At 36.4% G+C, this 19,081-nt stretch overlaps 1 protein-coding gene across 3 annotated transcripts; it reads left to right on the top strand.

Annotated features, from left to right (window-relative positions):
* The first annotated feature begins 731 nt into the window (after positions 1-731).
* REELD1 (reeler domain containing 1) lies at positions 732-18,728 on the top strand. Of its 3 annotated transcripts, XM_007433726.4 has the most exons (7): positions 732-4,945; positions 6,700-6,916; positions 9,632-9,854; positions 10,523-10,695; positions 11,468-11,762; positions 12,812-12,875; positions 15,042-18,728. In XM_007433726.4, the coding sequence occupies exons 1-7, from the start codon at positions 4,934-4,936 to the stop codon at positions 15,675-15,677; spliced, it is 1,620 nt and encodes a 539-aa protein (XP_007433788.2). In that variant the 5' UTR covers positions 732-4,933; the 3' UTR covers positions 15,678-18,728. The 3 variants fall into 3 exon arrangements, with proteins under 3 accessions (XP_007433788.2, XP_087988917.1, XP_087988918.1); XM_088132791.1 differs by having other exon boundaries at positions 732-6,916; XM_088132792.1 differs by lacking the exons at positions 732-4,945; positions 6,700-6,916 and adding an exon at positions 8,597-9,048.
* The last annotated feature ends 353 nt before the right edge of the window (positions 18,729-19,081 follow it).

Genomic DNA, 19,081 nt, shown 5'->3' with positions numbered 1-19,081 from the left:
GCTATATTATGAACAGTACATACATAGCTCAAAAAATGAGGTAGTAATTCACATTCCCATCTGTACTGTAACATAGAGAACCACAATATCATCTTTGATGAATGTAAGCTTAGCATTAGGTATGCTGCACCAGTATCATCTTCATATTGTGAGTACATCAGACAGTACATCTGCCTGATTCCTGAGCAAAAGGCTGTTTCTTCAGAAGAAATAAAACAGATGTAACATCAAATCAAATCAAATCTTGATTATGGCCATAGTCCAGGATAAGGAAGGTGGGGTACAGTAATTAAAAAACCATAAAGAATACATCAGGAATGAAAATGTAAATCTAAAAAAAATAGAAGCTAGAAGATATAAAAGATATGAATTAAAAAAATCTGAAAGAAGGAGTAAGAACATTAGATGAGTATCAGGGAGCATATAAGATTAGTATGTGGAAGACTATCAAGTTACAAAGCACTCTAGTATGGCGAACTAGGTGCTCATTAAATCTAGTTTGTAGTACAGGTCATAAAGGAATTTTGAATGCTGCTGCACAGAACCTGGCAACATATGTTGTAGCAGGGTTGGTATATGAAAGCAACAGGGTGGTGTAAAATTGTCCTGTGTACCCTGGATATGTATGCAGTAATGGTGAGATGAGGTTAGTACAGATGTCCCTGTAGTACAAATACTGGAGATGCGCATGGTCTGTTTTTCTGTGTCCAGAATCACAAGGGCATTGTTTCTTTGCAAGGAATCTTCCTGTATCAGCCTTCAAGGACAGCTGAAGGGAGGGTATGACATCATTTTGGTACTTCAAGTTTAGCTAGGTATCCCACAGGGTAGCCAGAGTACTTGTTGGATTCACTGGCAATAAAGTTTGGGGTCCTGGCTAGATCCAATCGGTGCTCTATGTCTCCTACATGCTGTTTAATAAGTCATTTGGCCTGATCATATCCCATGCTGAGTAGAAGACCTGGAGAGAAGCCAAGGATGAGATTTTAGTTGCCACTGCCTATTTGCATGTGGATTGAAAGTTGTCACTCATAGTTAATGGGTCAAGGCCAAGGGAGGAAAAAGACAGTCTGACCCAATAGTTGAGTATGATCACCCACAGTCTAGTCTCCACTTTCATGAAGCCTATCTCTAGTTGCAGGGTGGCATTAGAGATACAATTAGGGACTTGAAGAGCTGATCTTAAAAATTTGGATTGTACAAGTTCTAATGGCGCAAAACTAGAGAAGGAGCCCAGTTGGGCACAATAGAAAAGGTGTAGAATTTGGTTTGGCTCCACACAATTTTAGAACTGCAGGTATGTAGTGGGCACCTCTTGTCTCAAGAAATGTTAGGATTGTAGATGAGTTCCTCTGTGCATTTTCAGCAATGTAGTCCCTGTGGGCTTTCCTACTGCTGGCAAAATGAAGGACTATTTGAAACAGGAGACCTGCTCAATTTTGTGGCCATCTATGCTCCAGGAATGGCTCTTGGGCCTTTTAGCAAATGGCAAGATTTTGCTTTTCTGATAATTGAGTTCCAGCTGATGTTCCTTGCAATATTGCACTAGTGCTCTCAGTGTTGTTTTAAGGCCAACAGGTGTTCTTGAAAGTATTGCTGTATCATCTGCAAAGAGTAGAAGAGAGATGTGTCTTCCAGCAAGTTTTGGGGAGTGAAAGTCCATGTTGTGGAGATGGCCCACCATGGAGTTGATACAAAAATTGAATAAGAGTGGGGGCAATATGTAACCTTGCTTGATGCCTTTTTCAGTGTCAGTTATGGAACAAATCTATAAAATTGACCCCAAGTTGTCAAATTTTTAATAGATGGTATACAACTCCATCACTAATTGCCAAGATAGACAAATCATATAGTAATAAATGCTAGAAATGCCATAAGAGAGAAATAACATTTTTACTATATGTGGTGGACATATAAAACTCAAAAGTACTGGAAAGAAAGACTCAGTACTATTCAAAGAATTTTAGAAATAAAATCTGAAATGAAATCACAATTCTTCTTACTAGGCATAATTCCAAAATATATTAATAAAAAATAGCATACTTTACTAAGAAATATGTTTATGATGGCAAGGATAAATTTAGCCCAACACTGGAAAATAGATACATTATCTTTTTTTTTAAATAGTGATTTTATTAAAGATTACAATTTACAACAATAAAAATTAATATAAACTAAAAAAAAGAATAAAAAAACAAAGTTTTTTTCAGAAAACAAAAACAGACAAGAAAAAAAGAAAAAAATAGAAAAATAGAAAAAAAATATAGTAAAGAAGAAATATATAAAATGACTTCTCCCTTCATCACAAGTATAAACAATTTTAGTAACTTCTCTTAAAATACAACAAATGATTTTTTCTTCCCATATCTCATCTCTTATCTATAAACAAATCCATAAAACCTCATCATTTCAGTCCTGTCATCAGCAAAAGTCCATTAAGGGTTACCAGAGATAACAATATAGCTGTTTTAATCTTGATCAAATAAACGAACTTCATATTCCTTCCTTTTACTTCTAACAATCTTTATCTTTAGTCCTTTCAAATAATGTCCTAGAACTTGATTTCTTTTCATTTTTGTCCTGTCTCACAACATTCTTCAAAGCTTTAACAAGGCTCTTTTGTAAATCCAATATAGGAAAATTCACTCTCTTGGTTTGTTATTTGTATATCCCTTTTAACTATTAAGACATCAGCCAGATTCTTTTGTATGTCCCATGTAACATCTTTTTCCATGACATTCTTGTAGCCTGTCATTTTTAAATCCACTTTCAAATCCATCTCAATCATGTCAAGTAATACTTGTTCCTCTTCCATAGCATCTTTTAAACACAGTCTGTCTATAGAGGAAGACACTGTTAAAATTAACTTCTGGGTGCAATGTTCAAAAATATCCTTCAATATGTCCAGCGTTAAAATATTTTGCTTAATTCTGTATTAGTAAGTTGAATTTGAGTGTTCTTCTCCTTTAATTGTAATCATTAGTTCCTTCTAGTTTCCTCTAGTGTCCAATTTTTAAAGTCTTTTTTTTTTATATAAAGAATTCAAAACAAAAGCATTTTCCCACAGGAATGATTCTTTATAATTAATTCCAAAATCTTATTTCAAATTTATCTGGACCCTTAGTCCAGTTGTAACTTTCTAAAATCAAAGTTTTAATCACTTTTTTGCTATTTATTCCAGAAAAAAAAATTAAGTCCTGAAAATTGTATTTAAAACTTCTTTCACTAAGGATTGAAAGAAACTCAACCAGTGCTATAAAACTTGTCAATCCAAAGGTTCCTAATAGCTGAAAAGCAGTTAACAAGCAATTTCCAAAAGTGATTAGAAAAGGAAGTATGCAAACCCAGCATCCTTTCAAAGGTTCTGACTATGGTTTGAGCAAGATGGCTATTCCCTCATCTCCCAGAGCTCTAAACCCACAGAGAGTGCTGTCTTGTAGTCTCCTCGCAGGAAGCAGCTGTCTGGAGCACTTGTGGGCAATCTCAAGTCCTCTCTTCATCTAGAGAGGAATTACGAAGAGCCGGTCTACTCGCTAGCTCTTCATTCTGCCTCAGTCATTTGCAGAGTCATCTTCAGTTCACCATTTCTTCCCCAGAAGTCCGAAAAGAGATACATTATCAAAGATACCAGACTGGGAACTTAAATTTGGAGAACATGCAGTAATGGCAAAATTAACATCATAGTCTAACTAAATTTAAGCAAGAATGGCTTCCCCACATACTATATATTACACAGCAAGGCAGATATAAGTATCTAGAGTACGGTTTTTAAGGGAGAAAAAAGTAACTAAAGAATTGAAATCAGAGACACACAAAAATGTTTAAATGTCTATAAATATTGTACAACAGAGTAGACAAGGGGGATATTAGAAACTAACATTTATCTATAATGTTTTTAGTAGTTTTTCTTCTTTTTTTTCTTTTGTATTCTTAATAAACAAATACTGGAGATTTTGGCACTTAGTTCAGAGATTTAAATTCTTATATTGTTAAATATAACAGTATAAGATGTACTTTAATGTAATATACTTTAATGTAATGTTTTTTATGGTTAATTTCTAATCAACAATATACTAAGCACTAACTGTACAATTGTGGCAATTTCTTTATACGCTTAGAGATATTATATTCCTCTACCAACTTTACACGATAGAAATTGTTTAAATAAATAAAATATAAATAAGATGTAAACAACTAAGCCGGGTTATTCCCAGCCTCTATTCTCAGTGCTGCTTTTACGTTAGTGGGGCTGTAGTCAAGGAACATAGACAAATGAATTTCCTTATGCTCCAGTGCCTCAAACACCTGTTCCGAAACTTCAGTTAATACTTGCAGTCTTTAATCATGTTAAGAATAGATTTTATGGCTTTGACCTATATCATTGGCTAGAATCAATGACATCATCTAAAAGGGAGATGGAGAATAGGAAACTTTCAGGACTGGATGGCAACAAACATTCCTCCCTATATTGCTATATCTTAATATTATTGTACAAACTTGGAAGATGAATGAGGCAGGATATTTTTCCCAATGTGGAAAAAAAGATTCAGTTCTGTCATACTTGGAGGCAATGGGAAAAAGTTAGAAAATAAAGCCTACAGTTTTCTGACATAAATTCTAGACGAATCCCTTGCAATTTATTATGACCTTAAATTCACATGAAGAAGTATCATTTATCTACACATAACATTATGTAATGTTGTAGAAACCATTTCTTTGTGATCCTTTTTTTTTTTCGTGAATGAGTAGAGTGTGAAGAAAAACTAACATGATTAAAACTGGATTTGAGCACTTACTGGCTTCCTGTAGCTATTAAGTAATAACAGTAACAGCTGTTGCTCTTCCCATTGGGGGGGAAAGCAAAGAACTTTCTTCTTTAAAGGATGTTTGCCTGTCAGGCTGAAGGAGAAGGCTGCCCAGTGTCTGAAGGAACATGAATCCTCAGGTAAGTAAGAGCAGCATGTAATGCAACATTGGTATTCAGCATCAGGAGACTGCCAGTGGGCATATTGAAGGATATAATCTACTAACTTCTAATACAATAATTTATAACTCTAGTATAGTTGATGTTGTGTGAGAATTGCTCTAGCAGGTGTCAAAATGAAACATTTGTGGGTGGCTTCATTCTTCAAAAATATTAAACATGGCACTGGTTTTTTAAAATGCAGGGTCCCTTCCATGGCTTTACAACTTTCTTTACTATGGGAATGTTTGCAGAAATCTATTTAGAGGAATAAGAGTAAACTAATTCACTCTGTAGTCCACTTAAATCTGAGAACAAATCTGAGAGGAAACAGATCATTATATAATGTCATCCCATGCACTGCACTGAAAATAAAAGGAAAATCTCTATATGCTGTAGAACCAACTTATTATCTTTATTACACTTTACTGTATTGTAATTTTTAATTTATAATAATATAATATTTTTACTTTTATAATACAATAATCAAAGACATACACACTTTGTTGCCATCTAGAGGTAGTCTAGTTTTTGTAGTCTGCATCTGGTAGCCTACTCCATTAGGCCATGATTTATGTATGGACTTCAGAAGCTGGAAGACGATCTGCTGAAGGTGTCAAATTGGCTGAGGTTGTTTAAATCAGAAATGCACAAGTTGAGGCCCCAGAATTGCCCACACTCCCTCCAAGTGTGGCCTCCATAATCTCCAGGAGTTATTGCCCAATTGTACCTTCTAATATGAGCATAAGAAGAAAATATTAATTAGACATTCAAAAATTATTAGATGATTATTTTTTATTTTAAATATCACTTAATTGAAACAACATTTAATTTTTGTCCTGATCCCCCCACAACTACTATTTTTCGTGTGCCCTCCATTCCCCAGCCTGCTACTCAAAAGCCAAGAGTGGCCCTCAGCACAGAAAATATTGCACACTCTTTGTTTACATACAAAGAATGAAGCATTTGTACAGGGCTATAAAGTTAATATTTTTTATTTTTCTAATAAACAGCTGCAAGATCAAAATAAGGTGGCAGGTAAATAAGTTTGAATGCTGGAAAAATGTGATTTCATCACAATGGATCTGCTGGCTGGGTGAATATTTTCTAAAGAAAGAGCCCAAGTAGCTGTAACCGTCCCTTGCCTATTAAACATTGCTTGGAAACAAGTCTCCAGAACTGTGCTTCTCAGCCTCAGCAATTTTAAGATGTGTGACTTCAACTCCAAGAAATCCCCAGCCAGAATTCTGGAAGTTGAAGTCCAGACATCGTAAAATTGCTGCAGTTAAGGAGCACGGTTCTAGAGTTTTCTGTGGTAGCCCCACCACATGCATAGGAGAGTTCAGTTCCAAACAGTTTCCAACTAAGTCAAAGCCTGCTTTGTTTTGGAGAAGTTTCACTTTGTGGACTCACCAAGGCAGAACTCCATGGATGATGAAATCCTCCCTTCTAGCAGTTTAAGGCTTTTCAAAGCCTAAGCTTCAGTTATTTCTATTTAATAATTGTATTTTATACTGTATTATTTATGTTTTTATTGGTTTTAAACTGTTTGGTTGTGAACCGCCCAGACTCCCTCCTTGTGAGGGAGTTGGGTGGTGATATAAATTTGATTTATAAATAAAAATAAAATAAACAAATTTCTGGATTCCAAAAATGTTGCTAATAACTTCATTCAGGCTATTTTTTTATAAAGATAGAAAAGTTATTCCTCTCTAATGTACTTTTTTTTCTGCCAGGCTGAGGACAAGATGAATGTGCAGGCCTTTCTTGTTCTGTGGGCATTTACAGTCCTGTACTTGGTTTCATACACTGATGCATTTTCTCATGGTGCCAGCCTTTCTGCATGTTCTGATATGAGACCCAAACATATCAGAGCTCACCTTCAGAACCCACAGAATAATTACATTACCATCCATACCAACACATCCTTTTCTCCCGGTGACAAGGTACCAGGTAAGAAGTGTCATCTGATTACAGATTCTCAAGAATAATTAGAGGGCTGTAGATAGTGGTGTGTGGAAGATTGGGCTGAGAAAAAATGACTTGTAAATTCCCCATAAATTTCTATGGTTAAGAATAGGCTTGAACGTGAGTCTCCCCACTCCAAGTCCAACATCTTAATCATTATACCAGTCTGCATTATTGTGCATCATGCTGTTAGGTTTATTGAATAGCTAAACTTTTTGGATAAAGTTTGGAAGCTCCCAGTGCATATGCATTCTTTGTTTATAAGTGATTATAATGTTCAAAAGAGAAATTGTGATTTAGGTTATGTGCCAGAAGCCATAACTTTAGGCTTGAGAGCCAGTAGTTTTCTCTATGAGCCAAGGATGCTCAGCTTTCCTGTATTTTGTTTAGCAGAAGGCCTGGTTACTCAGTTCCCCTCCATGTGCACAGTGAATGTGGGGAACAAAAAGTGGGATCATGCCTCCTGAACCCTTGCCTACAGTACTACCATATTTTCTAAACTTTCCTTCTCACAAGAGGCAGCTTAAGTCCCAACGTCTGAGGTAGGAGGAAGATTCACCACCATCACCATGGTTGTCTTCTCCATCACTTCCACATTCCTTCCCTGATATCAAAAGTGCCACTCCCCCTCTGGCCAACAACCTATGTGCGCTAGTCTTAGCATTACGAAGTGGCCACAATCATTGCAAATATCTAACAGTGTGTGACAACTCCCTACCTCCATCCCTCAGAGCAAGGCCTATAAAACATGAGAACATGACCCCTTACAGAGAACTGTGTAACTTTAGCAGAACTGAAAGAGCTGTTGTGGTAGCAGGACGGGAGAGGAGCAACTGGGGATGCTACAGTTTCTACCCTATCCTGATCTGCTTTTTGAAGCAGGCTTTTCACTTCCCCTAACAGTAGGACAGGACCTGTTCCTTACACTTTAACACAGCTACATTGAGTTCCTTATGCAACCAGGAGCTCCCCGTGTGTGCAGTTCCAGTCATGAAAAGAGATGTCACATATGCAGAGCTTATACAGCATGTAATTGTGAAGACCAAAGGCAACTGTTTTTGGGGAATGATGGTTGTCCTGGGCATGGGGAGTTGCTGAAAGAATTATACTGAAAAATTGGAACACAGTCCAGATATTAAGTATTGGTTCTTGGAAATATGCAATTTATTCATTTTGGAAAAGGCAATACTTTCAACTGCTTGCAGAAATGAAGCAATATGCTCTTATTTGGTATAGATTTCATGATATTTTACAACAATGGAATAGTATTTTCAGGTAAATTCAAAAAAAATTTTTTTTTAATTTGGCACTAATATAGCACTAGAAGGTATGTTTTTAAAACCAGTGATTTTTATATGCTATGTGCGTGTGTCTATATATGATGTTTGGTACTGGTATTTTTAATTTTTCTGCTTTTTAAAATTCAGTTAGGTTGTTTTTTTCCTCTTCTTTTTCTTAGTTCTGTTTGGGTTGTTTTCTCATTTATTAATTGTCCTTAGTATTTCATTGTTTCTTTCATTGTTTATCTTTTGTATTTTTGTAATCTGTTCATTTTTTTGTTATATATATATACATATATATAACAAAAATGCATATATATATATATATATATATATATATATATATATAACAAAAATGCATATATATATATATATATATATAACAAAAAAATGAAGGAGGAAAGACATGAAGACCAAAGAAGGGCTGATGGGATTAGCAGTATCAAAGGAGTGGACAATGGGCACTATTTCACTTTTACCTCTATTCATTACATATTGAAGATGGAACAACTAAACAGGTCTAAAGTTTGCTTCTTTTTTAAGAGAGGAGGGTTACAGTGAAGGGAGAGTTATAGGAGAGAAGTGTGCAATACTGTGCTTCAGTCTATTTTCTAATTTCTTGAAAATGTTCTTCCTCTGCAAAAGTGGCTTTTGTTTTGCTACTTTATTTTTGGGAAGATTGAAAAGTGCTTTCCCATTTCCCTGGGTGGAGATTTTCAAAAATACTACTGCTTTTGTTGTCTTCCGTTACCTCTCTTTTCCTTGCTCTGAAGCCTCACCGCTGCCCGTTTGGTAAGCTCCATAGGAGGAATTCCCTCCCTTGGGATTTAATTGAAGGTAAGAAGCCAAGAAATCTGAGAATAATGGAAAATAGGATTATACAATAAAAGACTCCTAAGCCACCTTGTCACTAAGAATATGCCAGAATACTACACACCATGCATCTTCTCATCTCTCTTGGAAAGAAAAGGAGACTAATTTCTTTTCCATCAAATTGATGAGAATGGTTGAAAAATACACAGGAAAATGCATTTCACCGTAGCCCTGGTGCATACGGCAGCAACCTCTTCTTCCAAGCCATAACATAATGTTCTACCTCAGTAGAACTTCTAAAAGATTGCCAAGTTGCTTGTGGGTTTCATAAATATATATTATGACAAACTGTACCAGAAGCCTGCAAAAAAGCAAGACACTGGAACTAAATTATGTCCATCTTGTCAATCATATTTATGCTCCATTCCTTCCAGATAACATAGTTGTGAGCAGGACCACATTTGAGATGTGAAACAAGTGGACTCTAGTTTAAACATAGTCTCTACAATGAATTTTGTAGGTGGCCTCACCTCAGCAACCCTCTCCTTTTGAGCCCCACATCTACAGTAATATAAATGTTTTTGCATCAAGTCCTTTTTTTCTCCAGTCACAATCAGGAGTTCACGTGATTTTATGGGCTTCATGCTTCAAGCTCGCCGGGTCCTGAATGACCAAATTGCCGGCACTTTTGTATACATTCCTCCTGGCTCCAAACTGCTGACTTGTTTTGAAGATGGTGACACTGTTACCCATTCAGACAAATCACTTAAGAGAAATCTGTCTTTTGTGTGGAAAGCGCCAGATCAGCCTATTGGAGACATCAGATTCTTGTAAGTATTTGCTTGCTAAGTATGACTCATCTGCTCCTGAGGAAGTATTCTAATAATGCAATTGATGACAGCCAGATAGCTGTTTTGGTGTACAGAGCATAGGAGCATGCTATAGGTTTTGGATTAAAAAAACACACAAAAAACCTGAAATGTTTAAAATTTTATTTTACATTCTGATTGTTTATTTACTTGAAAAGGATGATCTAGAAGAGAACTTATTCATGTCTGGAATGAGTTTATAATTAGCAGAATGTAGGATGTATGAATATATGGATGTTCAAACAAGTCGCATTTAATGAAGCTCTGATGAGTTTATCTTCATGTACTTTGTCTCAAAAATTAACTGAAAATTAAGTTTTTGCAAGCCTTCTTGACTATGGCTTGCAGATTTAACCAAAATTTTATAAATGAAACTTTTTTGTAAAATATTAATTTTTAAAAAGGTTGTTTAAATTAAGACAGCATCAGCTCCCCTCCATATGTTTGATGAGTTTTTTTCACTAAAATTTTGTTGTCATTTCCAAATTAAACTGTTCTATGGCATAGCCTAATATTTTAATGCCTTTTCCAGTTATGCTGCTTGCAGATTTCGAAGATTTTTTTTTTATGTACTAAATGATTAATTAATGGCAGAGAATGACTAAAGCCTTTCTTCCAATACTTTACAGTTTATCAGTTGTTCAGTCATACTTTGTTTATTGGGCAAAGATTGAATCGTCGACTGTTTCTCAACAAATACAAAATAGAACAATTACTGAAAATAATGTTGTCTCCAATACAATTAAACCATCACTACTTCAGGAGCTTATTGATCTAAAAGGAACATTTATTGTAGGAAAAAGTAAGTTATCCTCTGACGCACACTTTTTTTTGGTAGGAAAGCCTGTAAATATCTATTTTATTTCTTAGGTGTTTTTAGTTCTCTTAACTATACAATAGTCACATTTGCCACAAACTTCCCATATTGGATTCTAAATTTATTGAGGCAGAAGTGGATTCTTATTTTCTTGACCATAATGTCCATGTCAACTAACTTCCAATTACTGCCCTAAGATTCAATTTACACTCCAGTGTAAAGTGAATGGATTTTAACTGAGCAAAACAATTACTCTAAGATAGCTTTTGCTGTTTTTGTCTGTCATGGATCTGCAGTGATATCTTCACATGGATTAAATTTATGAGCCCTCAGCTGGATCTTTCAATAGAAGTAGGGAAAGAAAAGAGCCAAATACTCTTGGTCCTTTTTTTCTTTGCATCTTTTAACATTAGGACAGCTTTTGCCTTTTGACAATCAGGGACAATTTTTAGGCAAAGTGGGAGAGTGGACCTGCCTCAACCAATAGAAGATATGGCACTTAATAATAATCACAGTTACACCTATGTAAACGTCTCAAGAGGCATCTGATTGACTTCTGTCAGAAATAGAATAATGGATTAGATATATCTCCATCTAATTTTATAAACCAGCTCTTCACACTTTATAATATATATGACAATTGTTTAATATACAAAAGATTTGTGAAAAGTAAGCCTGTTTTGTATTTTGAATAATGCTTATTCTTGTTCTAAGCAATTGTTTTTAAATGTTTTACTTTGGTTTCCCACACCACCAGGAAGTTCTATTCCTGATACCATCATAACTCCATTTGTGACATTTACACCTACCACCAGCCTGATTCGAACTGAAGAAACACTGGCTTTGGATTCAACGTACCATGGAAAACAAGTCTCTGAGTTTGGCATCAGTGGAAATGTTCAGCCTGAGTCCTCTGTAGACATGGTCACTTCATATGACATAATGCTCAGTAATGAAACAAACAAAGGTGGTGATTTCACTCTGGAATCATCACTTCAGCTTCAGGATCTGAATTTCAGAGTGCAAGATTATTTCTCCAGTGCACATAATGGGTATTGTGAGAGCATTAAATGTTGTAAATATATAATTCTTCTTATAGGGTCATAGGATTTGCCAAAGATGGTAAGAACTAAGAGGTTATGCTCCTCCCCCTTATGCAAGTGCATGTTTAATTTTAAGTAGATAATATTCTTCTTAGGCTGCAAACCACAATCTTATAGACATTTACTAGAAGCAAGTCTTATTGAATCACATAGTTAATGGTAATGATAAATTTCCTATAATCCTAAGCTTTTAAGCTCTTGTGGCACTGGCCAAGTGTACCGCCAGTACTGCATAAATGCAAAATGGCTGCCATCAATGTAAGTTTGTTTGTTTGTTTTTAACTTGCCATAATCGGAAAAGGGTTTAAATTTCTCAACCTGCTCTAGTTCATATTCAGATCAGGATCTCTCAGACTTATTCTAGGACGGAGATTAGGAACTTAGACCTAATAACTCTTAGTAACCATGTAAATGCTGTGTTTTCTGGGAATTGAGGTTAAGTATCATCCAGAAGGTTTCCACACCCTGCTCTTTAATAATACAAGCAAGAGTGTTCACCATGTTATTAACATAATTATTGGATAGGCTTGATCTCATTGCTGAATCATAACGAACAACTACTAATCTAGAAGCAATGTCCTTAGATGAGTCCTTAGAAAAATTCTCTTTCTAAATGTTGGGAATATATTATATTTATAAAGATGCGTGAGTGAGGCGTGAAGCTCTCATTCACTCACTAGTTCACAAGGTGTTGAAACTGTGACTGAGAACTGGAAGTTGGCATCTGTGAGATATCCTGATTACTTGAGAATTCTGTACATCTGTTCCTAAAATGATAGAGATTCATAACAGGAAGCAGCATTTCAGCAGAGTGAAAGCAAAAACTCAGCACAGAAAGTATAGCTGAACTGCGGGAGCATTCTTCCTTCCCATGTTCTATTTGTAAAATGATTAATATAAAATATATATAGTGACAGCCAGAAATGTGCCTACAGAATTCAAACTGAATGTACTAATATTACAAATAATTAATTGGAACTTCCTCTTCAACATTTTAGGACAGAAACTACTTCAAGTATTCCCATATCACTGTTGTGTCTGACGTGTAAGAAAAGCGTGAAGGTAAGCCTTTTGGGAGGTGGGTGGGGGTAAGCCAGTTCATGATATCTTTTAGAAAAGATCTATAGTTGCACCTCTATAATAGCATCATAAACTCTTTTCATGCTAGAAGTCCAGTCTTGTAAAGTACATTTTTAGAATTCTATTCTAAAAGTGCTATTATTATTACTTCTGTTAAATAAAAATCCCAAAACTGCATAACTAAATCTGATTGTTTGCTGCCAGAGTTCAGTGATTTTGCCCGTAACTCACATGCCACCCACTTCTGCTGTAGTTTCCAGAGATTTGCAGTGATTTAAAATTTAATAAGGACAAATACAATAATCCATCAGAGAATTAAAGCTGCAGAGATAAATTAAAACATCTACAATTAATTTATAATCTCTTATCAACATGTATTCAAATGACTTACCTGCTATTTTACCACTGTTCCTTAATCTTTAGATTAATGACTATGATCAGAAAGAAGCATCTATTTTAATACTGAGCCCACTGAACATAATCATTTATATCCTGATCAAACTTGTATTTAAGTTTTACAGTAGCTATGAAGTAGAATAGATCATGGTAATTCCAGCCATGTGTATAAAAAGCAAATGAAAGTATCAGAATCTTCGATGCGCCTTTTTACTTTGCTTACCTGTGTGCTGAGAAAACTGGTCCAAAGATTGATCGATCAATTGAGTCTTTATATCAGTGGGCTCCAGAGTGACTGGTGGTTTAGATAATAACTCCCAGGAGTTATTATGCTCAACAAGTCCTTCTCTGAAACATTTGAACAATGGAGTGGTCAAACATTTGCACTATGTGGAATGTTGGTTTATCTTTGACCAGAAAAGAACTTTTTTAAGGGACCTTGAAAACTTGCACAGAAAATCAACTAAAAGGCATTGTTTTTAGCCTAGATGTCACATATACTGGAATGTGATTCAGTGTGTGTCACATACAGAAACTATTACTCAGATAATCTCTTCATAAACCTAGGTAGTCTAAAACTGATGCATAAAATATGTTGCGGCCTAGTTAACCTTATTGTTTGCCTGAATCTTTTTCTCTGTTCCACCTTCTCCCCCCAAAAAACATCTTCAAATGCAAGAATATACAAAGATTGTTAGAAAGAAAAAAGAATATGGTGATTGCTCATATTCCCTGCATGATTCAAAGTGATTTCATAAGATATTATTTGCAGAATTTGGAGAAGGTATCTAAAACAGACTTGAAATATTATTGATGTCAGGCCTTGCATGGAAGATTGACTAGTAAATGGTTTTATAAAGGCAGTACAATGGCTTTTATTGGTTAATGTTAAAGATTTATGATAGAAATTATCTGCATTCGCATTGGTTCAACCTAATCAGTATAGGAATCAAATTTAAAACATCTCCAAAAGATGTCTGTCCAATCTCTGCCTGAATACAGCTGGTGGTGGACAACTCACTATATCTCTCAATAACTGTTTCCACTGTTGAAGTACTCTTGACATTAGGATTTAGCCATCTATCTGACTTCCTGTTGTTTTAGATCACTATTTCACATTCTGCATTCGGGAATGTTATGGAAAGGTTTTGGCCACCTTTGAATGGCACCCCTTCAGGTACTTGAAAAATATTATCTTATCACCACCCCTGGATAAAGTTTTTTCAAAACTAAACCCATTGGTTGCCTCAGTCTCTATTCATAAGACTTAGTTTCCCATCCCCTCAAATACACCTTTATTTGCATGTCTTCCAGTTTCCCTAGAAACATTCTTGTTTTTAAATGCATCTTCCTTGGCTTTCCATACTTATATTAAATTCCAAAGGAAGACATCGTGGAAGGCCTCCTTTGGAAGTGGGAAGTAGGGCAGTCAAGGGACTTGCAGAATGACAGAGAACAGAAAACTTTAGCACCTTGCTGAAATAATATAGGATGCTACTCTGTGTTAAAACTATATTAATACATGTAATGAGATGACTAGTGGCTTGAATGAATATTCTGTCTCTGGCCCCATCAGAGTCTTCAGCCTGCTGTGAATAATGCTAATAGACTAATACTTATTATATGGAGATTATAATGAGATCTATTTTTTTTAACAGCTTTACTCCCATGATGCTCAGTTAAGGCCACTGTTAGATCTCAATTAAAGTAAGCTACTGCATACAATAGGCTTTTAATATTTTTGCTTTCAAGGAGACTTCGATGACACCCAGTCTGGATGTAACCAAATCTGCATCTCCCATTACAACTTCACCACTGGTCCAGTTTTGGGACTCTCCAATGCTTTCAGACCTGGAAAGAATGCCAGAGGATTTGGATAGAGAAGAGGATACAGATGTCTACCAAAGTTTATCAGCAGTTTCAAGACAGATAGTAAATAAAAAAACAGTAACACAGACAGTTCCAGTAAATTTTCTGCCCCAGGCTGAATTTCCAACACCTGGGCAGAAGATATACAAGCAGAAGGAGGTTCCTGGGAACATACTCCTGAAGGTAACGAGGACAAAACCCCAAGCTGCTGTTTCTGGAGTAGGAAAAGAAAAGTCACACAAGGAGTCACAACTTGTAGCTGCTCAACTTGGTGTCCTCCTTGGATGCTCTGCTGTCCTTGGCATGGTGCTAGCTGTTGGCCTCCGCTGCATCCATTCCCAGTATTGTCATAAGCGGACTGAAGTATCTTTTAGCGAGCCAGACAACAATGTCATTGCACTCCAAGATAGTGGAGAGATGATGCACTTCAGGAAGATACGAGAAAACAGCTTTGTCCTGGTGCAGGCAGAGTACAACTGGATCAGCCCTTCAAGCAGTGTAAAAAAAGCTGTTATGTAGAGAGCCAGTTCATTGTGATATCTACCAGTTCATTGTGGTATTATTGTCATTGTTCTTTTATAGGTGAAGTGTGTGTCAACTGTGAGCCTATGGTAAAGTATTAATAAGAACATGGAAATCTGACCAACTGCATATATTCATTTAAGTGAATATAATCAAAATATGCATGCTTTGGTTATAGTACAGCTGACTCTTAACTATTTGACATACTGTATGTTATAAAATGGAGATGTTCTTTGTTTCAGATGTCACAAAATATGATTAGATATTTTTGTTCTGAGTATTACAACTAATACTACATACTTGCTCATTAAAATTAATTTTGCAGGCTTTATTGTTTTGTTGATGCATTTGGATACCATCAGTAACAGGAACTGCAATTAAGTGTTGCCTCCTATTCAGTCTCTGAAAAAAAAAAAAATTAAAAGTTTTTCTTCTGGCTATTCTTTTTCAAATAAATTCAAGCCTTCATCCCTCTTCTCACTTAGTGCCTTTGGTTTGATGTGTGTGATATTTCTCAGATCAGTCAAATTTTGCCACTTGAACTAACTTTCCATTTCAGAAAGACAATAGAGAGCAACACTTGCCTTTTAGAAAATTGATTCCTGGCATACAAGACACTGACTGCCTTTATTATGAATTCTCCAGGAATAAAACAAAGATACAGTAAATGCCACCTTTTGGGAGTGGAACATGGCTCCTCATCAGGTGTAAATGGAAAGACAGCTTCTCCTGGCCATTTGCACCTTGATAAGTTGGCATGTTAAATGCTCACAGATGGCATTTGCTTTGTTTCTACTCCAGATCAGTTCGATACACCTATTGGAAGAGAAGTTTACTGAAGAACAGGAAAGCTTTGGTCATCTGAGGAAGTCCCACCCTAGAGGGTTTCTGACCCAAAAGTCTTTTTGACTCCAGCTGTGCCATCTTAAAAGAAGCCCATTCAGTGGCATCAGCTCTGCCTGGTAGCAGAAGAGAGTTGGAAAGGTGACCTGTAAACTTTGAATAAGCACCATATACTAGTAACAGTCTTTGTTCTGTATGTAGCCAGTGAAATAATCTACACTCAAGAGTGAGGTCTAAGTAGATAACTCCCAAATATGAGGAATATGAGAAAGTAAAGAGAAAAATCAAAACTGCTCAGTGAGGAAGGACTAGGCACATACAGTGGATGGTGGCTGAATTTTGGAGGCAAGGGAGAAATAACGAAGGAAAGGGAAAATGGAGTGCAGTAACCTGGAAGTGAACTTTGCTGTTTGCCTGGCAGGCAGGCATTCCAAGCAGGTAATTCCACACTGCAGCATATTGTTGCAGGTATGATTTCTTAACTATAATCTTTTATTTTGCCCAACAGGAACTATACTTCCATATTAAGAAGAGATCATGGAATTGTAGAACATGATGCACTATGTTAATATCTTGTAACCTCTAAAAGTTCCAGCTTTTTGACTCAAAATAATCTACTCAAAATATTGGGGAGGTCATCTGTTGATTTGGGGTGAGGTATCATCAGTATGCAGATGATATCCAGTTATATGTCCCTACCCTGGGCCGCCCGAGTGATGCTGTGGAGGTCTTGTCTCAGTGTCTGCAGGCTGTGGGGTCTGGATGGGAATAACAGGCTTCAGCTCAACCCTAGTAAGACCAAGTGGTTTTGGGTTTTAGACCCCCTGATTCTGGGGACCTTCCATCCCTTCTATATGTTGCACTGTCCTGTGTGCAATTTGGGGATCCTCCTGGACTCACAGCTCCTGCTTGAAGAGAGGTGACAGTCATGGCCAGGTGAGCCTTTGCACAACTTCATGTTGTGCGGCAGTTGCACCTGTTCCTGGACCAGGAGGCCCTGCTCACAGTCAATGATGCCTTAGTCACCTCACAATTGGATTACTACAATGTGCTTTATATGGGGCTGCCCTTGAAGAGTATTTGGAAGCTTCAGCAGGTGCAAAATGCAGCAGCACAGGCAGTTTTGGGTGCCAGTCATTCATCACATGTGACACCTCTGCTCTGCAAGCTGCATTGGCTACCAGTATGCTTTGGGGTACAATTCAAGTTGCTGCTGGCTACCTTTAAAACCCTTCATGGCTTGGGGCTAGGCTACCCACTGGACCATCTCTCCCCAGTGGTGTCTACCTGTCCTGTTAGAACTGGCAGGAGAGCCATGCTCAGGGTCCTGTCTGCAAGAGTGTCATTTGGTGATGCCCAGGAACAGAGCCTTTTCTGCCATGGCACCTGCCCTCTGGAACATCATTCCCCAGGGATTAGACTTGCCCCAGTCCTGCTAGTCTTTTGCAAGGCGTTAAAATCCTGATTTTGCCAAAAGCCTGGGGGCCTGATGTGATGGATCAGCCTGTTTCTTGGTCACGGTTATATTGAAGGTGTGATGTCCTAAGTGTTATTGGCTGGTATTTTATGTTATTTATGGTGTTTCCTGATTTTGGTTGTTTTTCTTTTTACCCTGTCTTTTCTCTGGTTTACATGCTAGCTGCCCAGAGTCATGTATATGAGATAGATGACCATAGAAATAAATAAAATTATGTCAAAAAATTATTTTAAATATTTTTGAAAATCAAGTAAAATTATATGCAATATTTTAAATTTAGTCTAATGTTCTTCTTAAGGCAAGTCATTTGTTTGGAGAATAGCATCTTACCAATTTATTTTCAGTGGCCCAATTATACGTTTTGGTTACAGCACAGCATTTCACTTAAAAGTGGAATAAAACAAGGATACCAACCATATTTGATTACAAATGTATAGATCATTAATTTTTATTAGAAGCAATGCTTTACTAGAAAATAATTCAGGCTATCATTGAATAGTTCCTAGAACTGTGTGTTTTACAAGTTTACAAAAACAGTGCAGCAAAATAAAGATTCTTATATTCATTGTGTGAACTGACTTGGATTGGCTACTGATTCACACGTAAAATAAGGAATCTATTTAGCATAGGTCTTATTAAATAAGCGCTCTTTGCACCTCACAATAGTTGCTTAAAGGCTGCATATATTCAATACATTGTTAATGTGATTCCTAATTAACTGAGAAAATAGGTCAACAAACTGGTAAATATTTAAACAACTATCAGCTTTCATTTAAAAAGTTTGTTCTGATGGCTTAGCAGTTTATGAATAAATTACAAAATCTTACGTCCTCCTGCACTACTTCTTTATCTGTTTTAACAGGAATTGATAAAGCCTATAGTCCTTTTTTCTTTTAAAACATTTGTTCCTAACTTCAGTAGAGAAGATGAAACCTCAGTATTAAGAGTAGAAAAAGAAAATAGGCCAGTTTTGCCTCTGGTTTCTTCCTATTTCTTACTAAATAGCCACAATGAGCAATTCTGGGCAGTTACAGGACCGTTCAATGACAGTGGAGTTTAGGAAAGGGGGTAAAATGGCAGT

This window comes from Python bivittatus, unplaced genomic scaffold (assembly GCF_059951505.1).
Source record: "Python bivittatus isolate LINGU-HERP-01145 unplaced genomic scaffold, Pbiv_v1 ctg000070_np1212, whole genome shotgun sequence".
NCBI classification, from domain to species: Eukaryota; Metazoa; Chordata; class Lepidosauria; order Squamata; family Pythonidae; genus Python; species Python bivittatus.
The sequence above is the reverse complement of the archived record's forward strand: the minus strand, read 5'-3'. Positions and strand labels throughout refer to the sequence as shown.